The following is a 27,251-nucleotide window of genomic DNA, read 5'->3' on the forward strand; positions in this document are numbered from 1 at the left end:
TCCTTCCCTTACGTCAGCATAATCATATGCTTTCGTTGCAGTACCTGCTTGGGTGTTACCGTGAGAGTCATCCCAACCATCATATGGTGGATAACTCTCCCCCACCCAGGCGTGTCAGGAAGGACATACATGATCTAGAGAGGGAGGTCCAGCGCTACAAGAGAGAGCCTCTAGATCAAGAAGCCTATCAGGCAGGTCTGAGTGGCATTCACACCGATGCAGTCGCGGATGCTATTAGCAGTTACAAAGTGAATGCCGTCCTCGGAGTCCACCCCCCATCCATTGCAGCCGAAGAACGTCAGCTGCCTAGACAAACCAGGGTAGTTTTGGCGCAATTACGTTCAGGATGGTGTAGTCGCCTCAATTCGTATTGGGCACGAATTGATGAAGATGTGCGTGACGCCTGCCCGGCGTGCGATACAGGCCCGCACAATACGCTACACCTTTTTAATTGCTCAGCCAAACCTACCCAACTCACTCCAGAGGATCTCTGGCTACAGCCCGTTAAAGTAGCCGAATTTCTAAACCTGGAGCTGGAACCAGATTAGCAGAACAGAAACACACACATGTACTACTGCTACAACAACAACAACCAAAATGGCTTGAGAATAATATTACAATAAGCTTATGAACATAAGCCTTAAGCTTGAGAAAATCTTGAAAAAACATTGAAGAATGATTGTGTAACAAATATAGAATAATCGAAATTGAACCCTTATTTATAAGCTTATACTTGTGATAGTAGAAAAAGTAGTAGTAGTAGAAAAAGCTAGCGAAAGTAATATTATATTAAGCTTATTTTTATAAAATTATACAATATTTATTTTTTTATTTTTAATCATTTTATACATTTCATTCATTGATGGCCATCTCAGCTGTCACTGCCTCCTGTGGCCTTGATACCCTAAAGCTTTATTTTCCCTTATTTGAACTCATGCATTTCCTTCACTAATTCTACATTTCTATTGGATTCTTGCAACGTTTTTGATGCCTCCAGTCTGAAATGAGATTGAAATAATATATAACACAGATTCCCAGATTTATTATTCACCATTACCTTAAGAACTCACTCCAAAAATGGGTCCTAAATTCCCGGGATTTTGCTTTTTACCAAAAGAAAACAATATTGGGCTGACAATTTTTACAAAAAATCAAAACAAATTTGTCAACAGAGGACAGATATGAGAAAATTATGTGCAACATAAGTGTTTCTCAAGCATTGTTGCACAATACAACTTGAGAATAAAACCAAAAACCAGTTGTGTTAAACCCTTACATTTGCGACATTATATTGCCCAGATTTTCTTTTTCAGACACCCACGACCACAAAAAACAATAAAAAGAACATTTTTTTAAGAAAATAAGTAAATTTTATTCAAAGCACGTGTGTGTTTCATTGTTTCGGTTTTTTTTTATTTGTAAAAATATGTAAAATGGAAGCATATTTAGTTTTGTTTTCTTGTTGTTTTGTTTAAATTTGTATTTTAAACGGGCCACAGTAAACTAACTCGAGACTCTGAGTTGCGAACTGGCATTTACTATGTACAAAACAAACAAGATTAAGAAAATACAAATATAAATTAGAATTTTAATGATAATAATAATAATAATGATAATAAAAATTAAAGAAGGGGAAGACTAAATCCATTTAAATAACTAAAAAGGTAAATTGTAAAATAAAAACAAAATAATATTCAATTAAACCAATCAAATTAAATTACAATATAAATAGTTAATAATATTATAATCATTATAAAAAAAAATAAAATAAAACGTTATTAAGGCACTTGAGAATTTTTCAATGACAATTTGTTTGTTATATTCATCTATCTTTTATCAATTTCCATGTTTGTATGTCTATAATATTCTTCGTGTATTTGAATAATCAAAAATAATAAAAAAAATAAAATAAATATTACTAATGCATCATTTATTATAAATTAAATTGTTGGTGTTTGGTAGTAGTTGAAGAGAACATAAGGAATTTAAAATAAAACATTTTTTCCAAAAAGCAATAAAAGCAAACAAAAACATTAATTTCTATTTAAAAAGAAAAAACTGGAGAAAAATAAAACAAAATAATAAGTATATTCGTCTATTTTCTTCTTGTAAATAATTGCCATTATTAAAACCATATATAAAACTAATAATTTATTCAGGTATGTTACATGTTATTTTTTAGACTTCATTCTTTTAAATTCTAGAAAATGATTTCTTCAGTTTATTTTTTTTTTTTCAAAGTTTACAAAAGATATTGAATTCAATTGGAATATTGTTCATTTTAGAAACAAAAAAAAAATCTATTAAACCAGTAACTCTTCTACCTATTGAATCGCTGTCCAAATCAAACATGGTCAATTATATATGGATATTTGGTTCAAGACACATAGCAACAGTTCAGCAATAAGTTATTTTTTTTAAATTAAGTTTAAAATTTACAAACAAATTTCAATATTATGTATCTCAGAGGTATTTTAATATACATAAATATAAGGTATGTTTAAATAAAGGCATATTAATGTATGATTGTGTTGTGTTTGAAGCATATATTTTTTTAAAAAAAATTGGCAAAACAAAATTATCTACAAAAGAAATCTAACATTAGGGTCTAATGTCAGTGATGGATTGACGGTCAATTGGTCGGTTCGATGTTCTTCGTTTGTGCTAAAGGACATTTTCATTATCGATATTTATTTGATACGATCGACAATTTGTCATAAAGCGACACTTACACATAGTGCTGTTTTCATTGAAGATGAATTCCAAAAATAATTAACTTTTTCAATGAAAAGTTCTCGTTTTATGACAAACCATTTTGCACAAAATTCCTGTCCAATCATTATTCCAAATCCTTTTGCAGTTATCATTATCGTGTTTTAGTTTTAAACATACTTTTAGGATTGCGAATGTAGATTTCATTTGTACGTGGTTTTAAATGTTTCCAAGCTTTTCAGAGAATGGGAGCCAGCCGTTGTTTCCATTTTGTGAAATGTTGGCACAATTGGACGATTACTACCTTCCTGTTGTCACTGTCACGTATGTACATATGTATGTAATCTTATAAATATATGTATATAAAAACTCATTTTTGTCTCTCTTTCAATAACTCGATGGATGATTGGTTTGTTAAGTTAAAAATTAAATTTGTATTTTTTCACATTTGTTTGTATATATTTTGAAAATATCACTCCTTTGCTTATTTATTTTTTTTTTAATTTGTTATAAATTTGAAATCGGAAACATCTAATTTGTCTTAAGTGTATAAATGTGTGTGTGTGTTATAAAAAGATCTTATATTCTCTGGTCTTTTTAAATGTCTTTTGTCGTACAAATTTTGTTTGTCTAAGTTATATAAATTAAAGGAAGAGAAAATAAATAAAAAAAGATTAATTTTAATAAATGCAAACAATATTTTTTGTTTTGTTTTTACATCGTTTAGATCATAAAGCAACCCAGCCAGAAGAAAAAAATTTACATTTACATTAAATTTAAATCGATTTTCTTTAAATAAAAGTAATAATTAATTGTTTATATATGTATATAATAATATTAATAATATAAAAAGTTTCTCAAAAATCATACCCACTAACTATGGATAATCGAGTGTAAAATTAAATATATATAAATTATAAATAATAATAATAGTAGTTATATAAATTTATAATAATAGTGTGTGTGTATTTATTTTTCGGATATTTTGAGATATATATATTTTTTTTGTTTGTTTAAATAATTTCCAATAAAATAAAAAGTTTATAATGATATGCAGATTGGTTGGTTGGTTGGTTGGTTGGTGCATTGTGTATCAGTTTATGTGTCTTCTGTTACATATGAAATTTATGTAAAGATAATCGGTGTGAATGAATTTTTGTATTTGTATATGTCTGGTAATCTTTTGTCAACGCTTGTAAAGGCTTGTATCTATTGAAATTATGTTGTGAGCGCGATGTGGCTAAGTTATTGTTGTCCTTTGGGTGTATAAATTGTATATAAACAAATCTTAATTTTTTTAATTTTTTATAAATAACAATTAAAAAATATAGACGTATCGTTATAATAGCAAGGCATGTATAAAAATATAATAATATAGTAAAGAAGGAAAACGAGGGTAGGAAGAAAGTGAAAGAGATGTATTGACAAAAAATATATTGATGGGTGTACGCATTCATCATTGCGTTTTTAATGTAAATATGGGAGTAAAATTTGCCCATAAGGCCAATATATATGCAAACATGTATGGAATTTATAAATAATTTATTTTTATATATTTGCTTTGTTTTTGATAACGATATGTGTGTGCTTGTGTGTAGGAGGGAAAGGGGAGGCATTTGTGCGCATAAGGCAAATAGCTTTATATTGAGATTTTGGAGGGGTTTGTATTCATTATTTTTCGTGTCTATTATTGCCTTTCAACGTAAGCGACGCTAGCCAACAACTGTAGGCTTTACTGTTCTGCTGGTGTTGCTGCTATTCTTGTTCGTATGCTTTGCATTTGTCTTACGTTGTTACGCTTACGTTTAAGTAATAAATTTAAACTATTACTACTACCACTAATTAATAATAATAATAATTATTATGATTATGATAATGATAAGACAGACAGATCATTGTTGTTGTATGTTTGTTGCATGTAAATATTGAAGAAGATTTATAAAGCTATATGGGAGAATGTATCTGCTACTGAGCTAATGCGATTGAACACAGGTAGACGTGCCTCATCGGCTGCCACAGCACCATTCAACGATGACACAGAGTTGACTTTGGTTGGAGTTTTACTGGCACCACCGCCCACATTCCTAATGATTGCTATGGGGGAGCTGGAGCTTTTCTGCAACAATTGCTTGCAGGGAGCTGCAACTGACTGTCCATTTGTATTGGCCACCAATGGTTTAATGTAAATGGGGGCCTGGCCCAGCATTAGAGTGGGTGGTGGTGTATTCACTGGAGACATGGGTGCATTGGGACTTTCGGGTGGTGTATTTACATAACTGAAAGCCGTTTGGAAGACAGAGTTGGCTGGACTAATCTGTTCCCCAAATGGAAAATTTGTCATGGAACTTGTTGGTGATAGAGACAATGATCCAGTGGGCGATTCGCGATCAGATCCAGTCGACATACTCAAGGGTGGGCTTAATGGTAGGGAATGATTAATATTGCCTCCAGTTCCATTGAGACTAGATTTGCCACTCAACGGATAATTGCTCATATAATTGGAATGATTTTGTAGCTTTGTTTGTTGTTGATATTGTTGTTGTTGCTGCTGCTGCTGTTGTTGTTGCTGCTGTTGCTGTTGTTGCTGAAGGGCACGTGCTTCATCGGCATTATGTACAAAGTGACAACGTGGCCCATATGGACAAAATCCCACACTATGGAAAGTACGGCAATATTCCGTTTTATATTTCGGATGTCTTTGCAAGTTGCGCAGTTCATGATAGCCATGGGCAAATTGGCACTTTTCACCATACTTGCATTCGCCTGCTTCTTCAAAGGGGCGACAAAGTTCAGTTTTGTACCTAAAAAATAAAATAGAAACCAAAATAAAGTAAAGAATACATTAACAAATATAATTAAATTTGTTATTTAGAATTTGTTGTAGAATCTGTCAATCGAAGAAAATACAGTAGCGGGGTCTTTGTTTAAGTTAATCCAGATGTTATTAATATTTTCATTAAATATGACGAGATCTGAATTTGCATTACATTTATCAAGGTTACAAAAACTTTGGATGGATTTATTAAAATAACTATATTAAAAAATGGCAATTCTTCAAATTCAACATTTCAAGCTAAAAACTCGGCCAAATTCAGGTGATTGCTCTGCCCTGCCTTGGAAGTAATTACACCATTGATAGAACTTTTTTATTAATTAATTTATTTATTTATTTTTATTTATTTATTTTTTTTTTTTTTTTTTTGAAAATAAAAATTATTTTTGGAAAAATCCTGACAGTGTGCAATTGAAAGAATTTTTTATTTTTGATCTGATTTTGCTTAATCGTCTCTTTGTCAAAATGTTTACATACAAATCCAATGTATATACACAAATCAGAGATGAGAGCAAGTTTTCAATTGAGTTAAATTTGACATGAATATTATTATTCCTATTTGAAATGAGGTTACATTGATTTGATTGGACTTTGGTAGGCTTCCCATATTTAATTCAAAGAATCCGACTTCAAAATTAAAAAAAAATTAAAATCTCTTCCTTTTAAATGTACGTACAACTTGTGCTTTGTGGCAAAGAATACAATACCTTTTTAGTTTTAAAAGCTTGACTCTATAAAGCTATATTGTAGAGTAAAGAAATAGATCGCGAGAACAATGCGAATCGTATACTAGAGAAGAAAATTATTATTTTACTTTCACCGATAAAGTGAAAAACAATAATTTGAAATAAAATATCCTTAAACATTTTTTCATTTAACATTTCTGGCCTTTATAAAAGTTTTCATTTCACATTTTCATAGAACAAGAATATTTTTAGGTTTATTTATTTATGTCAATAGATAGACACATATATATGCAAAAGAACGAAGATTTGCTACATCCAAGCTAAGCGAAAAAATATGCCAATATACGAAAAAAATAATTCAAAATGATAGATGAGTTCCGATGTAAAAAGGGTTGTCAATACCGATTTAGCAAATGAGATTACCTCTTTAATACTGCTATGGTTTATTATTAAGAGTGGAGAAAAATGTTTACCGGGGTTGAGAACCACAACCTCAATAGAAGAGGAACCTCTAAAAATTAAAACAACGATAATATGCATATAGACAAAGCAAGGCCTACCTAAGGTCGGTCAGTAAGCCCATCTGACAACTAAGTTTGCCGTCAAAAGACATACTCGTATTGTGATTTGAAATTCAAAGGCAGTCATATAACAATAGTATAAGGTACTAAGTATGTACGTAGGGATTGTGTAGGTCAACGAAAAGTTTTTGTCATAGGATTTGTTTTTAGTTTACTTCAGGAATTAATATTTTTCAGTTTCGTCAAATAACATCTCTTTGAAATGCCTAAAGTTTAATGTTTATCGTTACATGGGCGATACACCACACCTGAATAATTTTGGCAGATAGGCTTTTGTCATTTGACAGAAAATTAGCCGATACCGCTTTCTGAAGCCCTATTCAAAGACAGATATTCAAAATAAAAAAAAAAATTGTATTGTGAATTTTCAATCAATTAGAAACCAAATTAGATACAATTGGGATTGGAATTTTCGAATAGATGCTAGCTCTATCTATGTTTCCTATGGAACTGCATACCCTCGAAGCAATTTTGGCCGTTTGCTTTTTTAATGTATTTATCATTTATAAAATAGGACGGGAATACAACATCTATGGGGGTTATACCAAAATTTGGACATATGTTAAAATTAAACCCTTTATCCAAAAATGGTTTATATTCTAGGAGGATTGACATGTTTTTGAAGTTGTTTTGTAGCTCGTCTGCTGCAGCGTCCCTCATTTTTTAACAGAAGGGCGCTGATGGGACACTCCTTGGCAAGAGCTTTTTTAAACAGTCGTACTAGGTCTTTTCGTTTTATCAGCTGGCTGCCTTCAGTTTCAATGTTGCCGTACGGCATTTTCTATCTATATCATTTCAAATCCGTTCCAAACTTTAATGAAGGCTTCTTTTCACTTACCTTGATGCATTAACTTGTTGCGGCAATGGCTCCGATTGTGTTCTTTCCAATTTTCGATGCAAGTTAACATTGCCCATTGTCTCGATGAGATTTACTAATGCGGCTACATTTGGCTCCTGTTGCTGCTGTTGTGACTGTTGAAGCTGTTGCTGCTGCTGTTGTTGTAAATGATTCAGATGGTGTGCTGCTGTTGCTGTTGGTGGCTTAATTTGTGGCTGTGGCGTAGAAATAGTACGCGTCAGGGCTGCATGCAAACGATATGTCGGATGATTGAGCGCCTTAGTTTGGGAAGCGTTGTTGGTGGTGTTGGTGTTCTGTTGCAATTGATCCATTTGATCCATGTGATCCATTGATGAGTTATTCGAACAGGCAATATCCATTATGTTGAGTTCAGTTATGGAGTTGCCGCCATTTATGTGTCCATTGGATAGATGATGGCTCTGCAGAGGTTTATCGATGCTTTTATTCTGAAAAAATCAAAAAGAAATCCATATTAGAATCAGTCAATAACAAATAATTTGCGTGTACTAGGTGGGTATACTCCAAATCTACGATACACGAATTTCCTACATTCTGATTAGGTGGCATTGCGATTTTGTAAGGACCGTCGTTTCTTGTTCATGGAATAATCAACACTGACACCGGAGCCTGTAAAAATATTAACACTTTAATATGCTCGTGGTGTTCTTCTGTTTCAGAAAAGGAGAAAAATTAAACATCAATAAAATGAAATAACCAAAGTCAGGCACAAATTGGATTTTACAATTTTAACAAAACACACACACAAAATAAAAGGCACGGCAACGACGGACGGCAGCGCTTTCAAGGCGAGGGAAATAAGAGCTCCTAATAGCACAACAATCTCATAGCAAATGAGCGACGAAGTCAGTAATAGTAGTAATAGTTTGAAGCCGGATCGGCCGAGTTGCTACAATGCAAAGAAACCCAAACAAAAAAAAAACAAAAACTCAAAGCAGAAAAACAACAACTACAAAAAAAGATGGCAAAAACCCAAATTCACGAAATCCTAAATTTGTAACAACAACAATGTCAAATACTCCGCACTCACTTGGTTCGCGATCACTCTCGTTTGTTTTGTTCGCTGCTGTTTCTACTGTTGTTGTTTGTTGTTGTCAATGATGATGATAATCCCTCCACCGTCCAATCCAGCACAAAGAAACAAATAAACAAGACTACTTCTTCTTCTTCTTCTTCTACGTTTTCTTAGTCTTTACAACAACAACAAATGATGGCAAAGAAAAACGAAACAACACAAATAAATAAATTACCTGTTGCCGTGTTCGACGCTCTATTCGTTCGTTCAGCCGTTTGTTTGTCTCGTCGAATGGCAGAGTGACTGGCCGACTGGCTGTCAGTCCGACTTGTTTTGTCGATGCTGTAATAATGTTATGCAACATACCAATTATGTATAGAGCTCAAGTTCAAACCACCAATACATTCACTCAAACAACAAAATCAACGTAAAAACCCGTCCATCAAACACAAAACACGCACTTCATTGTTTCGACGACGCGAGTCTGTCACTGCTGCGTCGTCAACATGTGATGGCCGTAAACATTACCTGGTACTAACTCAGGCTTGCCTTGCCATATCGACCAACAACTACTGTTAACCAACCATCTCTCGTCAGCAGCAAAGACAATCTTTTATTAAAAAAATTAATAAAATTAAAAGTAGATCCCTAATCTCCTAAGTAGGATAAAGTATTATTTACAATACGGGCACTTGGTCATCCCGATGACGATCGTCTCTTCATATGAGAATTGCAAAAACAAAAACCTCACCAACTTTTGTGTCTGTTTGCCAGTGTTGCCACCTCATGTGTAATTACACATATCGTGTGTAATTTTCCGTTGCACGTGTGGCCCATTTGTTTGTTTAACGTTATATAACATTTTATTTCAATCCTTCCTTACTCAAAAGCATCTACAGATAGAATATTTAACACTTCTGCAGAAGATATTTAACAAAAATATGTTCTGTTCCAGAATCAGCAAGGATGTAAATATTTTATCACCAGTAAACCGATTTTTTCTTTATTAAAAAAATTAAATACGGTTAGATTCTTGCAGGTACTGAAACGGAACAACAATGTATTAAAAAACATTTGCTGCGATTGCACGTAGAAATGGTGGTCAAAGCTTTGGACCGACGCAAGATATGTTCAATAAAACTGGGAAGTATAATTCCTAATTTAAAAATCGTGTATTTATTGGAATTAGATTTTTTATTCACGTGTCCATGTGTAATTGCAGTTTATTTTGTGGCAACGCTGATGTTTACTCGACATCTGTGGTAATAATTGTAACCAAATTTTACTGCATGTTGTCGGTTGATTCAAAAGTCAAGTAAAAAAAGCTATGAATCGAAGGGGGAAATTGTTTTTTATGGAGAAATTTATCCCATATGATCTAGCAAACTTAACCAGCTGTTATTTTCAAATTTAAAATGTAATTAAAATATAAAGTGACCAAACTAATACCAAGAATTTATGTAATTTTTGTACATGTCTAAACAGTTTGGGAAATTTTTCTCAGTATATTACTTTACCTCCTTGTTTCTACCATGCCCTAAGCAATGGATTTATAAATCATAAATTTTGACAATGAGATGTTGTCAAGTGAAAAAAAATTGAAAAAAAATAAACATATGATTGCATGATTTTACCTTCTTAATTCTACCATGATTACGCCATCAAATGACTAATTTTTCTGCTATTCTGATTCGATTTTGTTAATAAAAGAAAATCAATAAATGGATCATTTCTTAAGGCCTAAAAAAAGTTACCAAAACAAAAACACGACCACGAAATAGTTATCAATTTTGGTAGAATTTTACCAACTGTGGCAACAGTGATCACCATCACTTCTCTGTGTATCCAACCAACACCACCTCCCACTACATCATCCATAAATGTTGAGAATGGAAGCCATTTACGATAGAGGATCGGAGCGGAGCGGAGGGAAGGGGAGCAGCAAGAAATTTTAACCAATTTATACTTTAGTTTATTTCTGTTCGTAGTTGTGTTGTTGTTATTGTTTTTGCAAGGCAATATTTAGCTTAAAGCTATACTGAAGTTTGGCTCAAATGCTGCTCCAAAGTAACTCCGACAATGTTGGGAATTTGCGTGTGCCTGTTGTCGTACGTACGTACGTATATGCATGCGTGCGTGTATGTGTGTTTGATGGATTTTCCTCATGATTTAAGCCACCCCAGCACCGCACCAACAGTTGCTTGGCCGGTTACTGGTGTTGTTTGGATTGTTTGTACATCCCACATTGAAAATATTACGACACAGTTAATTCGAGTTTTAAGATGTCGAAAAAAAAACAAATATTGATGTTAACTGAATTATCGACCTACCTATTCGGAAATTCTACTGCATGTTGAATAATTAAATAATAAATACAAATCAAAAATATACCTACGATATGATGTAGAGTGCAAAAATAAGAGGAATAATGTGTGCTACGTGCAACCTTAATTCCTAGAATTTTGAACCAGCGCTATCAAGATGAACATGTGTTTACAACATTTCAAAATAATACCGGAAAAATCAAGGTCATTATTTAAAATTACATCTTATGGATTTATGTATAATCGATTATGCATAGCTCTAATAAGTTTTCTTCACAAAATATCGAATGTAGCCCCACAAATATCTTTAAAAAAAGCCCAATTATAGCTCTGAAATTAATAGACATTTTGATTATAGTTATTTTCTATAATCCCTGATGAAATATTAATTAAACAACTTGCGATCATATATCTGGTATTAGTTGAGAAAAAATTATACCTAGAAATAACTATTATTAAAATTATCACGATTATGCCTCTGGTATTCTCTGACAAGATATTCACAAAATCTGCAATTACATTCCAAAGGTCTTGAACCTTCTGAAAATTCGTCTCGTTTCGATGTGTACTCTTATTAGCACGAGTACCAACTGTGCAAACAGTTCGACATGTGTTTTGAAAATATGATAAAGTTGGCATTACTGTTTGCCATATGGAAATACTTGTTTTTACTCTCTACATCTACGCTCTCTCTCTATCTCTCTCCCTCTTTGTTCTAAGCCACATGGCTTTTGTTCTGTGTTGTATTTAACAAAAATAGCATGAGTGTATGTGCGCGCGCGTGTCTGTTTGAAGAAAGAATAAACAATTTGTTTTACTTTTAGTTTTTCTTTTATTCGTTATTTTCTAAACATGGAGTGAGAGAAGGAGATGCAATTAAAGCAGCAGCAACAACAATTTGTGGAATGAGATTTTCCCTTTCATTTGGAAAATGAAAACTAGTTTACCACCACCAGCATTTCCATAATTGGTTACAATGGAAGATGGAGTGCGCCTTGATTTAGTATAATTCTGGTAGACGATTATCGTGTCATCTTGCATTTTCAGTTAAATTGACAATAAATGCATTGCAGGGAATTTTCAGCGTACGTTTTCATTTTAGTACACAATTTATGTATGATGTATTGTGAAGGCTTTGGCAACATATTCAGCTTGTTATTCTGGGGTATTGATCGATAAAAATAAAACGTCATTCGATTACTACACAAGAACTAACAGCACCGACAAAGTTCCCTTAAGAGATGAAGGGTTCAAAATCCTTATTTTTATACGTTTAAGCCCAAGAAAAGTTATATAAGAAGAGGAATTTTACATTGATAATATGGCAATAACAACAAAATGTATTCAAATAAAAAATGAATAACGCAAATCGTTTTTTATATTGAAGAACTGAATTATAATTTTATTTCACGAAATTAATTATAAATTCGCTTTGATTATTATTTTAAAACTAAAATGAAAATACCGTGGTAAAAAAAAGCAGTGACTACCTGTTATATTCACAAAAGGCTTACCATATCTCTGAAAATGTAAGATGTAATAATGAAACCCCGGTAATGTGAACTTTTTCCTTTAGTTTTTCTAAAGTATGGGATAACAAAACCGAACTATAAAGAAAGTATATAATAACGGGCCTATATAATTTATACGGGCCTATTTACAAATTGTTGGGACCTTCTTAAAGTGTGTCATAACAATGTCAAATATGAAAAAGTCACTTTACATATGATTCGAACATAAATATCATGGTACATTAAGTCCCAGCTGATTACAATTTTTTACAATTACAATTTGACTCATTTTAGAAATGAACAATAAATACCAAATAAATGAAAACACCTTGTTGCCTAGGATCTTGAATAATTCTGACAGGAAGCGGGCATAGCCTCAGGGCTGTATTTCTGTAGTTTTACGAAGCTGTTCTACCTCCTTATTGTACCTTGATAAACATAATGTGTAATGGGGCTTCAGTCAATTTTTCGTACTGAACAGTCTACATTTTGCTTGTGGTAGACAAAACTGGTCAGACTGCAAATCGAAATTTCCAATTTCGGGATTATAGAAATTCAGTTGGTTTTTCATTTCCGTACTTGCAAAAAAATGTTAAGAATATCCACCAAAAAGTTAACCAACTTAAGGTCAGCGTACATAAAAAGCTTTTTTAACTGACTTAAGTCATCAACTGGCCTCGTTGTAGTGGAACAAAGGAGGTTTAGGTTGACTTAGTTCAATTTAGGCCAGCCAATGACTTAAGCCAGTCAAAAAAGCGTTTTATGCATTCGCACCTTTAATCAACTTACGTCGTCTTTGAGTTGGGATTCATAAATCTAAAATCGATTTTGGCTGATTAGACAAAATCCAAACGTCGATTTTTTGTTGAAAGCGAAGTGTCTTAATCTTGAACCTATTGTTTGTATTTTCCAAGCACGTAGATTTTTTAAATGCTATTTCTTCAAAATACTTCAATTTGTGTGCAAGGGCCAAATCCCGAACCCAATGGACCATATAAATCATAGAAGTGAGAATCGTGAAATAGGTTTTGTTCACCCATTGTTGGCATTGGCAAAGATGTTGATGCTTTTAAAATATTTCTTAAATTCACAGTGAATATAAAACCGTGCCTACAGCCAGAGAAACCGGTTATGTGTCTTAATAGAGTTCCGGTTTTGTCATCATCACCAATTACAGATTCACAACATATGATCCATCCGTGCGGCTAAGTACCAATCTTTCTAAAAAAATTGTCTAGGCAGGTAGGTACCTACTGACAAGCGTTCGCATGGAAATCATCAATCACAAATGGTCGATTGGCGGTGTTAATTGGAAAAATATTAATTTTTAATGTACACATGGTTATGGCAGGGTATTTACGCCGTGCCGTACTTATGGTTGGATATTTCCAAAAAAAAAAAACACACACACACACACAACCACACCAGGTAGAATAAAGAATATAGATTGTATGTATGAAGTGTCTCTCACTCATTCTCTTCATATGTTTTGTGTCCAAATTTCTCTTCATTGGTAGCATTTTTCTGACAAAAAAAGAGCTCTTACAACTTGTTGAATGGTTGGCCATACCCGCATCAGTCGAGTCATTAGTTGTTTGACTGGAGCATCCCAGCCAACCAATGTATGAAATTCGCGTAATTGCTCAACACACAATCAAATACCATAACACCATCCCAAGCTGATCCAACCGAGGCACAATAATACAGGTAGCACCATAAATTACTAAATGAGCTATCAAAAAGTTGGGGCAATTTAACATTTTCAATGGAAAATTTCATGAAATTGTTGAAAACAATGTGAATTTGATAAGGTATTGTGACAATCAGCCGCCTTTTTGTAAAAAAAATTGCCAGTACTTCATGGGCCCATACAAGACTTTTATAATTTGGAAAATTGTAATACCTACATTCTTAAAACCTGCCTTCAATTTCCTTGAACAATTAAATTGATTGAAAAATCATGAAATGGTTAATTGTTGTTGTACATACCTTTGATTGACAACATAACATTTAATAACTTCTGAAAGTCTCCTTCCAACACCCATACTAGGCCCGGACCCACTAATATCATAATCAGCTAATGACCAACAAGTGGTCACACAATGGAGTTATTTAAATCGGTTCCGGAGTTGTATCAAAAATGATCGATTTTCTAGACCCGGGTTTTTTAAAAAATCCCGCAAAATTTGAAAAAGGCTCTATTTTGGGAGTCTACAAAACGTACGCAAAATTATAGTTCTCACTAGAACATTCCCAAAAATCTACAATATGTGCCATTTCTCAGATCCACAGATATGGATCTTTGTACCAGTACGAGCCGATTATGTACAGAACATTGAAATGATGTTTTCAGCATAAAAAATCTATGGACTGCGTAGCCGGTGTTGGACATAGCCATAGAAGAAAGGCTCAAACGCTACTTAAAGGAGTATCAAATTTAAAAAAAAACTTTGGTTGGCGTTGCCGGTGTTGGACATAGCCAAAGGAGAAAATACCAAGCCCCGGCCGAAGGCCCCCTTTTTAAAAGAAGTGCCAAATTTAAAAACATTTTAGTTCGCGTAGTTGGTGTTGGACATACCCAGAGGATAAATCTATAGACCCGGCCAAAGGCCGGCTACTATGACTTCTGGGACAAATATCCGGGTTTGTCCCAGAAAAAAGAATAATCTCCCGGAATCAGGGTAAAAATACCTACCTCTGGAAAAAAGTTAAAAAAAATCAGTTTTTACTCTTGAGTTGTTCCCAAATAAGAGAACACTACCTGTATTATTCTACCATGGATCCGCAGCCATACTCCGTGTTATTACCAACAACTGTGGCGGGGTGTGTTGCTCAATAAAATCACTGAACAAAAAAACGCACACACACACACACACAAAAAAAATGGAGAGGCACGAGGAATTTACCAAACACGCTAACGCGGCACAACAGAGTTACGGGTCTCAAAAATCATGCTGATCAAGGTTGCATGTTGGAGAGGAATCGAGTGGCTGAGAGTATTTGTCAAAGCTTTGGCAACCTCAGCAAATAATGGAGTGCGCATACACACACATACCCTTACTCTGCTGGGGGAACTGGGGTACCCACAGTGGGTATGCAAACATTCCGAGGTACGCTAAGCCAGCCAACAGCCAAGCCAAGTATATTCACATTAATGTCAATCGAGATAATTCGCTTGCGCGACGCCGCCGCCGTTTAAACTCTTATTTGATCTATTCGCCGTCACTGAAACCAGCCAGGCAAGCAACAAACCAGTTATCAGCATTAGCTGCTGCTGCTGCTGCAGTTGGTTGGTTTGGTGGCTGTTATTGCAGCCATCCAAAGTCAGCAGTTTTTGTTGTTTTACTACGGCTATGCCATTAGCTGTTGCGTCAGTTGAAAAAAAAAAACGTACGTTACGTTATTGTGGCGATTGCGAATAATCGAGATTTAAAGATTTTGAAAAAATAAAAAAAAAAAAAAACAGCAACAACAATACAAAGAAAACATGCAAGAGCTGGTTGTGATTGCTGGTACTCTGCGGAGCGACAGCAACAGCAACAGGTTTGAGATTGGCTTTTGTTTTCGTTTGGCTGCTTTTGAAGTTTGTTGGTTCGTTTAGTTCCTGTTCCACTTAAGCGAAAAGCAAAGTTACAAATCGGCAAAAACATTCGTTGTGGTGGTAGCCGCCTGCTCCCACCAGGATGAAAAACGTCACTCATACATACACACATGCATGTGCACATATCAATTGCACACATTTACAATCGCGTCCACATGTTTTGTAAAAATAAATCTGACTCAGCAGCTCTGTTATTGCTGCTTCTGCTGCTGCTGCTACTGGTTTGGTTTTGTTGTTGTTTGTACCAGCAGCAAGTCGCGCTCTACATGTGCTCGTCGTCCAGACCTACAAAGTCAATCGTGGTCGCCCTGTCGTTGCAGCCAGCAACTGCAATAACAAAACAATGCCATACAAAAGTTTAACATTTCGAGTATCCAACCGGTGGTGGTCGTTGGTGGTTAAACGTTTTTCCTGTACCTATTTGCAAGTCCCCTCCCACAATCGACAGTTTTCTGACCCTTTGTAGAGACAAAATGTGTCTCCGGTTTGTGCCATCAGCACGCATTATGTTTATTTTCTTTATTTCCAGTCCTAGCCCCTGGCTCTTGGCAGTGCGTTTTTGGTCGATAAGTGAAAGGAAAAGTCATTTTCTCGTTGAAGAAAATTAAAGCGGCACTGGACATTGGAGGGTTCATAATTCTCTTTTGAAATCCTGCCAATCTCTCTGAATGCATACTAGAGTTAGTTGGTTTGAAATGGAAGGAGGTATGAATTCAATAATATATGACGACGACTTCCATGAGAAATCACTTGAGTATTCTGCCAGAGAAAAGTCCCGATGATAATGATTCAAAACTCGAACCGAAAACTCCAACTTACAAAGAATTTCGTTTAGAATTCGAACAGAAGTCAGTACATAGAAAATAGAGAAAATTATTCACGTTGATGGATGAAATGTTTCTCGCTGGTGAAATAGTTCTCTCCATGAGATGTATCCACGTACGTAGATACAATTATCAATGTTGGAGGATACAATTTTTCGAGCTGGTGGACCAATTATCCCTTTGACTATATTATGTTTTATTTTAAAATGTGTGCTGTCCCTTTTTATCCTGTGGCATGTCCTCCTAATGTAATGCGACATCTCGACTCATATACGCTGGTGTACAAAATACTTTGTACATACTTTTGAGTGAGATTGAGGCGCTGGGAAAATCCAACAATTAAAAATAAATATTTCCAAATTATCAGTTTCCCAGCGGTCATAAAATATCACATGTGTAGAATTAAGTGATCTTGTGCGCTGTCGCATACGATAATGTGTAAGATAATAAAGGTCATGACCCACACACACAGTATCGATGCGTACAGTGGATAGCCAAGACCACTTGAATGAAGGGACAAGCACCCATGCAATGTTTCTTTTAAATCTAATAATAGATAAGAACAATTGTGTGGCTGCGACTAGGTTAAGTTAGATTAGTTTCAGTAGTACGTAAGGAACATATTTTAAAAATAAAATTAGAATTGAACCAACAGCCAGACGATACGGTTGTGTTTTCTCTTCTCCCGCTTACATATGGTCCTTCGAGCCGGATCGAGAATTGAACCAACAGCCAAACGATACGGTCGTGTTTTCTCTTCTCCCGCTTACATATGGTCAATCGAGCCTTCACTTTTTTATAAAGTGGAAATAACTAGCGGCCGTAAAAAAATTGTAGGAGTTTTCCCCCACCAGTGGTAAGAGACTCACTACAAGCAGAAATAGATATTCTCCAGAAATAGAGGAGAATTTCTACAAAAAACAAAGTCCGTTAAGGCATTTTAAATATAAGACCATAGGGGCATTTTGAAATAGCCGAAGGGACTAATTTGAATAAAAAAGCCATAGGGGCAAAATAAAAAAAAGGCCATAGGGGCAAAATAAAAAAAGCCATAGGGGCAAAAACAAAAAAAAAAGCCATAGGGGCAAAAATAAAAATAAAACGAAAAGAGGACAACAGAAGTCCCAAATAAAAAAAAAAATATATATACATAGTTTTGAAAAGAGGACAAAGAGTCCCATCTAAAAAATTTTAAATTCATTCAAAAATGTTCAAAGACATAGAAGAAGCTGTCACCACTTTGGCAGACTATTTCGAGGTGTTAACGTCGACGTCAACCTTTGAAAAAGTGAAACACGTCGAGGCATGGAAAGTACTGGTAGAAAATACATATTACCAGTTACGACGGTACTTGAGGATATACCAAAAATATCTTCCAAGCCATATGAATGCATTACCATGTGAGGTGGATATGTGTTTACTGTCGGCAATGAAACTTCTAACAACGCGGAGTCGGAAATCCACAGATATGTACATCGATGATGAAATCGAAGAGTCGATGAAACCTCCATTAGGATGGATGCTCTCCGTAAAATGTGACTATTCAACTTGGGAAGAACAATTGGAAGAAAGCAGACAATTAAACTACGTAGAAAAAAAGGAAGATTACGACAGAGAATTGGAAGATGGTTTGCACGGACAAATGCGAGCCTATGAACACAATTTACAATCTCTGCAGGGGCAAGTAATCAAACTGCGTTCTCAAATAAAAATCGAAGTTGAAAAAAGTGAACGGATATTGAGAAATGCGAAGGCCCACGAAAAATATCTGCTCGCCCAACATGAAGAAAACATGCGGGCCAAGGATGAAGAATTGGAAGAGAAATATCGTGTTCATAAAGGTCAAGTGCGACATCTGGAAACCAAGTTAGAAAATATGAATGAAAAATTAGCTAGTTTGGAAGGAGCGCGGCAAGTCGTCGAAGCTGAGAGAGATGACCTGCCCAAACAACTGACAAATTTAAGAGAGGGACTTAATGCTGATAATCTAAAACAGATTCGCTGCTTAGAAGGTAACATTGTGAAGTTTTTCCCGCCGGCAAGTCCTCAATTTGAGGAACAAGATGATGGAGGAAATTCAGAGGTCGAATCCGCCCCCACCAATGAAGCACTCGGTGAAGAACGAATGGATTTTTACGATGACAACGAAAAGATTGATAATGGGGACTACCTAAATATACATTTGGTAAGAGAAGAAATAAATAATCTTGTTGCAGAAGAGACAAAAGAAGGAAAGCCGTTATGCACAAAAGGCCCCAACATTTACGGCGAATATAATTATTACGACAACGATTCTAACGGAAAAGAACGCATCGAAGAAGTGGGAAAAGCCGAACAAATTTCTCTGGCTCCGGTTCCGAAAGAAATCAATAGCAAACCGTCAATGGCCATTAAAACAGAAGACGACAAACCGAAACTTACCATAAAACCATTGCCAATACTTTTCTACAGTGATGATGACAGTCTGCAACGATGGACTATCAAATCGGCAGCATGGACAATGAAGCCGGCAGATAAAGGTGGCGGTATCGACAAGAGAGACTGGGCAAAGAAATGGAGTCGTTTCCTGAAAGCGGTTACTTAACGAGACATTCATATTATTTTACATAGTATATACATGTTTATATATAGATTATATTTCATATTGTTATATTTGAATATTTCGTGCCAATCATTTTTAAAAAAAAAAAATACAGTCCACTATAAAAATATACACATTTAAGCCGCCCGGGAGAATGTACAAAATACTTTGTACATACTTTTGAGTGAGATTGAGGCGCTGGGAAAATCCAACAATTAAAAATAAATATTTCCAAATTATCAGTTTCCCAGCGGTCATAAAATATCACATGTGTAGAATTAAGTGATCTTGTGCGCTGTCGCATACGATAATGTGTAAGATAATAAAGGTCATGACCCACACACACAGTATCGATGCGTACAGTGGATAGCCAAGACCACTTGAATGAAGGGACAAGCACCCATGCAATGTTTCTTTTAAATCTAATAATAGATAAGAACAATTGTGTGGCTGCGACTAGGTTAAGTTAGATTAGTTTCAGTAGTACGTAAGGAACATATTTTAAAAATAAAATTAGAATTGAACCAACAGCCAGACGATACGGTTGTGTTTTCTCTTCTCCCGCTTACATATGGTCCTTCGAGCCGGATCGAGAATTGAACCAACAGCCAAACGATACGGTCGTGTTTTCTCTTCTCCCGCTTACATATGGTCAATCGAGCCTTCACTTTTTTATAAAGTGGAAATAACTAGCGGCCGTAAAAAAATTGTAGGAGTTTTCCCCCACCAGTGGTAAGAGACTCACTACAAGCAGAAATAGATATTCTCCAGAAATAGAGGAGAATTTCTACAAAAAACAAAGTCCGTTAAGGCATTTTAAATATAAGACCATAGGGGCATTTTGAAATAGCCGAAGGGACTAATTTGAATAAAAAAGCCATAGGGGCAAAATAAAAAAAAGGCCATAGGGGCAAAATAAAAAAAGCCATAGGGGCAAAAACAAAAAAAAAAGCCATAGGGGCAAAAATAAAAATAAAACGAAAAGAGGACAACAGAAGTCCCAAATAAAAAAAAAAATATATATACATAGTTTTGAAAAGAGGACAAAGAGTCCCATCTAAAAAATTTTAAATTCATTCAAAAATGTTCAAAGACATAGAAGAAGCTGTCACCACTTTGGCAGACTATTTCGAGGTGTTAACGTCGACGTCAACCTTTGAAAAAGTGAAACACGTCGAGGCATGGAAAGTACTGGTAGAAAATACATATTACCAGTTACGACGGTACTTGAGGATATACCAAAAATATCTTCCAAGCCATATGAATGCATTACCATGTGAGGTGGATATGTGTTTACTGTCGGCAATGAAACTTCTAACAACGCGGAGTCGGAAATCCACAGATATGTACATCGATGATGAAATCGAAGAGTCGATGAAACCTCCATTAGGATGGATGCTCTCCGTAAAATGTGACTATTCAACTTGGGAAGAACAATTGGAAGAAAGCAGACAATTAAACTACGTAGAAAAAAAGGAAGATTACGACAGAGAATTGGAAGATGGTTTGCACGGACAAATGCGAGCCTATGAACACAATTTACAATCTCTGCAGGGGCAAGTAATCAAACTGCGTTCTCAAATAAAAATCGAAGTTGAAAAAAGTGAACGGATATTGAGAAATGCGAAGGCCCACGAAAAATATCTGCTCGCCCAACATGAAGAAAACATGCGGGCCAAGGATGAAGAATTGGAAGAGAAATATCGTGTTCATAAAGGTCAAGTGCGACATCTGGAAACCAAGTTAGAAAATATGAATGAAAAATTAGCTAGTTTGGAAGGAGCGCGGCAAGTCGTCGAAGCTGAGAGAGATGACCTGCCCAAACAACTGACAAATTTAAGAGAGGGACTTAATGCTGATAATCTAAAACAGATTCGCTGCTTAGAAGGTAACATTGTGAAGTTTTTCCCGCCGGCAAGTCCTCAATTTGAGGAACAAGATGATGGAGGAAATTCAGAGGTCGAATCCGCCCCCACCAATGAAGCACTCGGTGAAGAACGAATGGATTTTTACGATGACAACGAAAAGATTGATAATGGGGACTACCTAAATATACATTTGGTAAGAGAAGAAATAAATAATCTTGTTGCAGAAGAGACAAAAGAAGGAAAGCCGTTATGCACAAAAGGCCCCAACATTTACGGCGAATATAATTATTACGACAACGATTCTAACGGAAAAGAACGCATCGAAGAAGTGGGAAAAGCCGAACAAATTTCTCTGGCTCCGGTTCCGAAAGAAATCAATAGCAAACCGTCAATGGCCATTAAAACAGAAGACGACAAACCGAAACTTACCATAAAACCATTGCCAATACTTTTCTACAGTGATGATGACAGTCTGCAACGATGGACTATCAAATCGGCAGCATGGACAATGAAGCCGGCAGATAAAGGTGGCGGTATCGACAAGAGAGACTGGGCAAAGAAATGGAGTCGTTTCCTGAAAGCGGTTACTTAACGAGACATTCATATTATTTTACATAGTATATACATGTTTATATATAGATTATATTTCATATTGTTATATTTGAATATTTCGTGCCAATCATTTTTAAAAAAAAAAAATACAGTCCACTATAAAAATATACACATTTAAGCCGCCCGGGAGAATGTACAAAATACTTTGTACATACTTTTGAGTGAGATTGAGGCGCTGGGAAAATCCAACAATTAAAAATAAATATTTCCAAATTATCAGTTTCCCAGCGGTCATAAAATATCACATGTGTAGAATTAAGTGATCTTGTGCGCTGTCGCATACGATAATGTGTAAGATAATAAAGGTCATGACCCACACACACAGTATCGATGCGTACAGTGGATAGCCAAGACCACTTGAATGAAGGGACAAGCACCCATGCAATGTTTCTTTTAAATCTAATAATAGATAAGAACAATTGTGTGGCTGCGACTAGGTTAAGTTAGATTAGTTTCAGTAGTACGTAAGGAACATATTTTAAAAATAAAATTAGAATTGAACCAACAGCCAGACGATACGGTTGTGTTTTCTCTTCTCCCGCTTACAGCTGGCCAACCTGCACAATAATAATACTACCAACATTTCGATGGAAATGTGAATATAAAACAATTTGAAATTCCCTATTTTGATCCTGATAATGGATGTGAGAGAGCACATATGATTTTCCTTTATGATATCGATAAGAAAATGCAAAACTAGTAGATTCTTGCCAGTTCTGGAACAGAGGATATGATAACCGATTTTCCATTTATGATATCGAAAAAAAGAAATCAAAACTGTAGATACCAAGTTCTGACTTTGACATATTTTTGAAATCCAGATAGGTAGGTACAGAGAGTTACCGTAACTCTCCTCAATTTGAACCAGTGGGGAAAGGTCAAAAGTCGGGTGGGCCGACTATATGATACCCTACAACACAACGCGTATTTAGTAGAGCTCCCATAACAAAAAAAGTTTATATTGGGAATTTTTGTGAAGTAGATTGTACCAACTATGAACCTTATTTGAATGCGTATCATGGCTTTAGATTAATCACAATTTGGAAACTATATTCAACTCTGAATAGAATTCCAACCAATTTGACGGAGGTTTTTGCTTTATAGACCATGATATGACTTCAGTAAGGATTTTGTTAAAAACTATTTATTGGTGCAATGGATACCCTGACCGAGTTTCACCATATGGAAAAATTCTGTTGAATTTAAACAAATCTATCCAATTTGGGCTGATATTACATGTATGGTGGACAATAACCGTAAAATCGGATGAATATGTATGTCAAAGGTATATAAAAGTATAAATCAAATCGGATAAAGGTATATATGGAAGCTATATCCAAATCTAAAATTTGGCAGAGGTATTTTCAAGCTGTATCTGATATCTGGTACCAAATATCATTCTTGTGGAATGCATATTGTGTATGGGAGCTGAAGCTATATCTGAACCGATTTTCATCAAACTTGATGTAATTGGCTCTAGACTGAATTCCGTCGGATGTGCCAAAATTCAGTCCATTTGGGCTGATATTAGTCATTTGGTGCACAATAAACCTGGTATCGGATAAAGATATATGTATATGGGAGCTATTCGAACCGATCTTGATAAAATTTTAGGTACTTATTTCTGAGCTGTTTCTGATATCTGGTATCAAAGATCATTGTTGTGGAGTGCATACTACGCATGCGAGGGACCTGAAACCACAAATCTGATTAAACATATATATTGGAGCTATACCTAAATTTGAACCGATTTTCACAAAATTGGATGCAATTGCTTCTAGACGGAATTCACTCGGATGTGCCAAAATTCAGGTCATTTGGACTGATATTGGCCATTTGGCACTCAATTAACCGAAAATCGCTTGAAGATGTATATGGGGGTCATACCTACATTTTAACCGATTATCTCCAATTTTAATAGGGTTCGACCTTGGGCCAAATAAATTACTTGTGCCAAATATCATCTCAATCGGGCAATAAATGCGACCTGTATTTTGTTTACAAAAATACATGGACAGGTGGGCAGAGGGACATGTATAAATCGACTCAGAATGTGATTCTATGCAGGTCATGAAAAGGAACTATGGTTCTATCTCGCTTCCTTCACCATGTCACAAACAAATGCACAAATACATAATACCTGCATATGTAGCTCTAAAATTGTTACCCTGTTGGCGGTTGTTGCTGTTGCAGTCAAGAATTCATTAATGAAGAATTGATTGACAACCCATAAGGGGTCTCTGCTGTTTCTTCAATCTGTCTTTTTTGCAATTCTAATGATTCCGCACAAAGTGCATACAAGTTGTCGTGTGAGAGAGAAAGAGAGCGAGAGGGGGAAGGGGTATGAGCAAAACACATTGTTTGTCTGGTGATTTCTGGATTTATTTGTAGAATATTTATTTATGAAGAGATAGTGTCGCCTCCAGCCCCCTCCACCCATTCCGAGTTCTACTTTAAATCTTTATTTTGAAATTTTATCATTGTACGCAATCTTGTTTAGAAATATTTTTGAATTTTATTGCTTTGTTATTTCTGTTTGTGCGCGAGCGAGTTTTGCTTTTATTTCTATATCTTCTCGTCGGTGCTGAATTCGTTGGCAAATAATAAACAACAAGTGGCCTGGTGTGGCTGTGGAGCTGTGGTACTGGTGGTGGTGTTGGGGTTGTTGTTAAACTTGTTTTATTTTTCATTTCATGGCTGGGCTGGCTGTCTGACTGGCTTGCTGGCTTGTTGTAGTCGGTGTCTCATTCTAATAATCAATTGCTGTATTTACAGTAAAGGATACCAAATAAATTTAGGAAAATTATAAAAAATGCATTAAGAAATGAAAAATGCATTCTTGTAATCAAAGACCACAAAAATTAGTGACAACCGGTTCAGTTTGAAACATATATACATATATATAATTTAATCCGATATTGGATAATATCTTTGCGAACAAAATGGAATTTAGAACATGGAGTTAAACTAATGCTAGTCGTTTGGCTGACACATTCGGTGAAAATAGATTCAGATACAGCTATAGTTTCCATATGCACAATTGTTTCATCCGATTTGATATTCAAGTTCACCAAAGCCTTATTATGCGGTTCATAACAATGATATTCGATACAAGGCATCAGCTACACCTAGAAATACCTCGGACAAATTTAGTCGAAATCGGTTCAGATTTATACATAGGTCCCATATATATTTCATTCTAATCTGACGAAATTGATGCATCAACCATGCAGTGAATTTCGAATAGAGAATAAATTCTGTCAAGTTAGAACCAAACGAATTTAAATACAGCTACAGCTGTCATATAAATGATTCACCCGAATTTACAGGATGAGATGAAAAAACTGGAACCAACTTCAGGCTGCTGTCATTTCAAAGCCACTCGTCTGACAGATGTTAAAATTATTCCAGTGACAGCTCATTATATTGGTTACAAGCGTACAAAAGCATTTTGGTGAGAATTTTTACAGAAAAAACGTAATTCGTGATGGAATTCAAGCGTGATAGTGTGATTTCTCTACATTTGGCTGGAAAACCACAAGTGGCTATCGTTAGAGGACTCCAGCATTTAAATGTGAATAAATCTTTTGTGTCTCGTACCATCGCTCGTCACTGTGATTCAGGTAGCGTAGCCCCACCTCAAGGAAGTGGACGGAAGACAACAGCAACATCAGCAGAAATGGTTCGAAAAGTAAAGAAGCGACTTAATCAAAACCCGCGTCGCAGTGGCCGAAAAATGAATCGTGAGCTGAACATATCGGAATATTCCATTCGGCAAATATTGAAAAATGAGCTCGAGGTACAGCCATTGAAATTCCAAAAAGTGCAAGAACTTGCACAGCAACTGAAAGAAAATAGACTCAAAAGACCTAAAGAGTTGCTTCGCTTGGCCGAAAGTGGCGAACTGCCGAATTTGGTTTTTTCCGATGAGAAAATATTCGTTGTCCAGCAGTTTGTAAACAAACAAAATGATGGTGTTTACTTGCCAAAGAGGTCAGCTGAAATGTGCACCTTCGGTTGGCCATCAGAACTCAAGCGCCGGCCATGGTGATGGTGTGGGCCGCCATAACAGCCGATAGTCGCTCTCCTCTCGTATTAATCGATCGTGGCATTAGAATAAATGTCGAATATTATCGCGAAAATATTCTGGAGGATGTATTAAAGCCTTGGGCACGCAAACATTTTGGCCGCAGACCTTGGACATTCCAACATAACAGACGATGGTCGCTCTCCTCTCGTATTAATCGACCGTGGCATCCGAATAAATGCCGAATATTATCGCGAAAATATTCTGGAGGATGTATTAAAGCCTTGGGCACGCAAATATTTTGCCCTCAGACCTTGGGCATTCAAACAGGACTCAGCACGCGCCACCACCAAACTCTCCGGATAACAATCCGCTGGACTATTGTGTCTGGAGTATTTTGGAAAGCAAGGTTGGCACTAAAAAATACCAAAGTGTCGATCACCTCAAAAAAATGTTTCGCCGGGAAGGGGCCAAAATACCGCAGAGCAACATTCGGGCAGCGTGAGACGGTTTCATTGGCCGTTTGAAGCCCTTAATTCGTACCAATAGTGACCAATTCGAACAAACTTAAAATTATTCTAAAATTTGATGCTATTTCCGAGGTTGTTTGATTTCATTCAATAAAATTAAAAAAAGTTAAAATTATGACGTTTGACTTTGTTGCAGTTTTTTTATCTCACCCTGTATATGTAAGCCTTCTCAATGTCATAATATACAATGATATGTAAAAGTACTTCCATCAAATGTAGCAGACATCGATGTTGGAGTCGTTCCATTTGCGAAATACCCATACCGCTCATAGTTGGTGTGATTTACTTCACCCAAAATCCTAATATTAACGTATATTTTTCTTGCAGAATATGCAACCGTCCGTCCGACCCTTGTGTGATTCTTTTTTTTTAATTTATAAAACACACTTCATTGCCTAACAACTTAAACCGCATTTCACTAAATTATTGACAGCAGCTATGATTAATAAATTTAATTAAATTTTGTTGAGTTCATTATTCTCTCATTACTTTTGCGGACAATGTTTTCGACCAAATTAAACATGGCGTGGCGTAGAAGGGGAAATACTTATTTCGTCTTATCAAACGTATACAAGGCGGACAGGCAGGCAGGCACAAATCACATTCATAAAATTGTGTGTTTATGTCCGAGATCCCCATAAATATCGAATAGATTTTGATAGGCCGCAT

At 35.5% G+C, this 27,251-nt stretch overlaps 1 protein-coding gene and 1 long non-coding RNA gene across 6 annotated transcripts in view; one reads left to right on the forward strand and one right to left on the reverse strand.

Annotated features, from left to right (window-relative positions):
* Positions 1-2,561: 2,561 nt before the first annotated feature.
* Positions 2,562-27,251, reverse strand: part of LOC101893517 (protein TIS11) — an 84,765-nt gene continuing 60,075 nt past the window's right edge. The window contains exons 1-4 of one of the 5 annotated variants that reach the window (XM_059118549.1): positions 8,414-8,536; positions 8,179-8,298; positions 7,651-8,117; positions 2,562-5,513 (exon numbers count right to left, since the gene is read on the reverse strand). In XM_059118549.1, the coding sequence (XP_058974532.1) occupies positions 4,649-5,513; positions 7,651-8,117; positions 8,179-8,238 (1,392 nt within the window). In that variant the 5' untranslated portion in view covers positions 8,239-8,298; positions 8,414-8,536 and the 3' untranslated portion in view covers positions 2,562-4,648. Of the gene's footprint in view, positions 5,514-7,650; positions 8,118-8,178; positions 8,299-8,413; positions 8,537-8,939; positions 9,166-27,251 lie in introns of those variants that run through there. The other 4 variants (XM_059118550.1, XM_059118551.1, XM_020035336.2 and 1 more) reach the window with 4 other exon arrangements.
* Positions 11,601-12,105, forward strand: LOC109611913 (uncharacterized). Its single transcript, XR_002194168.2, has 2 exons — positions 11,601-11,795; positions 11,853-12,105. It is a non-coding gene; the product is annotated as an uncharacterized LOC109611913 (long non-coding RNA).

This window comes from Musca domestica, unplaced genomic scaffold (genome assembly GCF_030504385.1).
Source record: "Musca domestica strain aabys unplaced genomic scaffold, Musca_domestica.polishedcontigs.V.1.1 13, whole genome shotgun sequence".
Classification (NCBI taxonomy): domain Eukaryota; kingdom Metazoa; phylum Arthropoda; class Insecta; order Diptera; family Muscidae; genus Musca; species Musca domestica.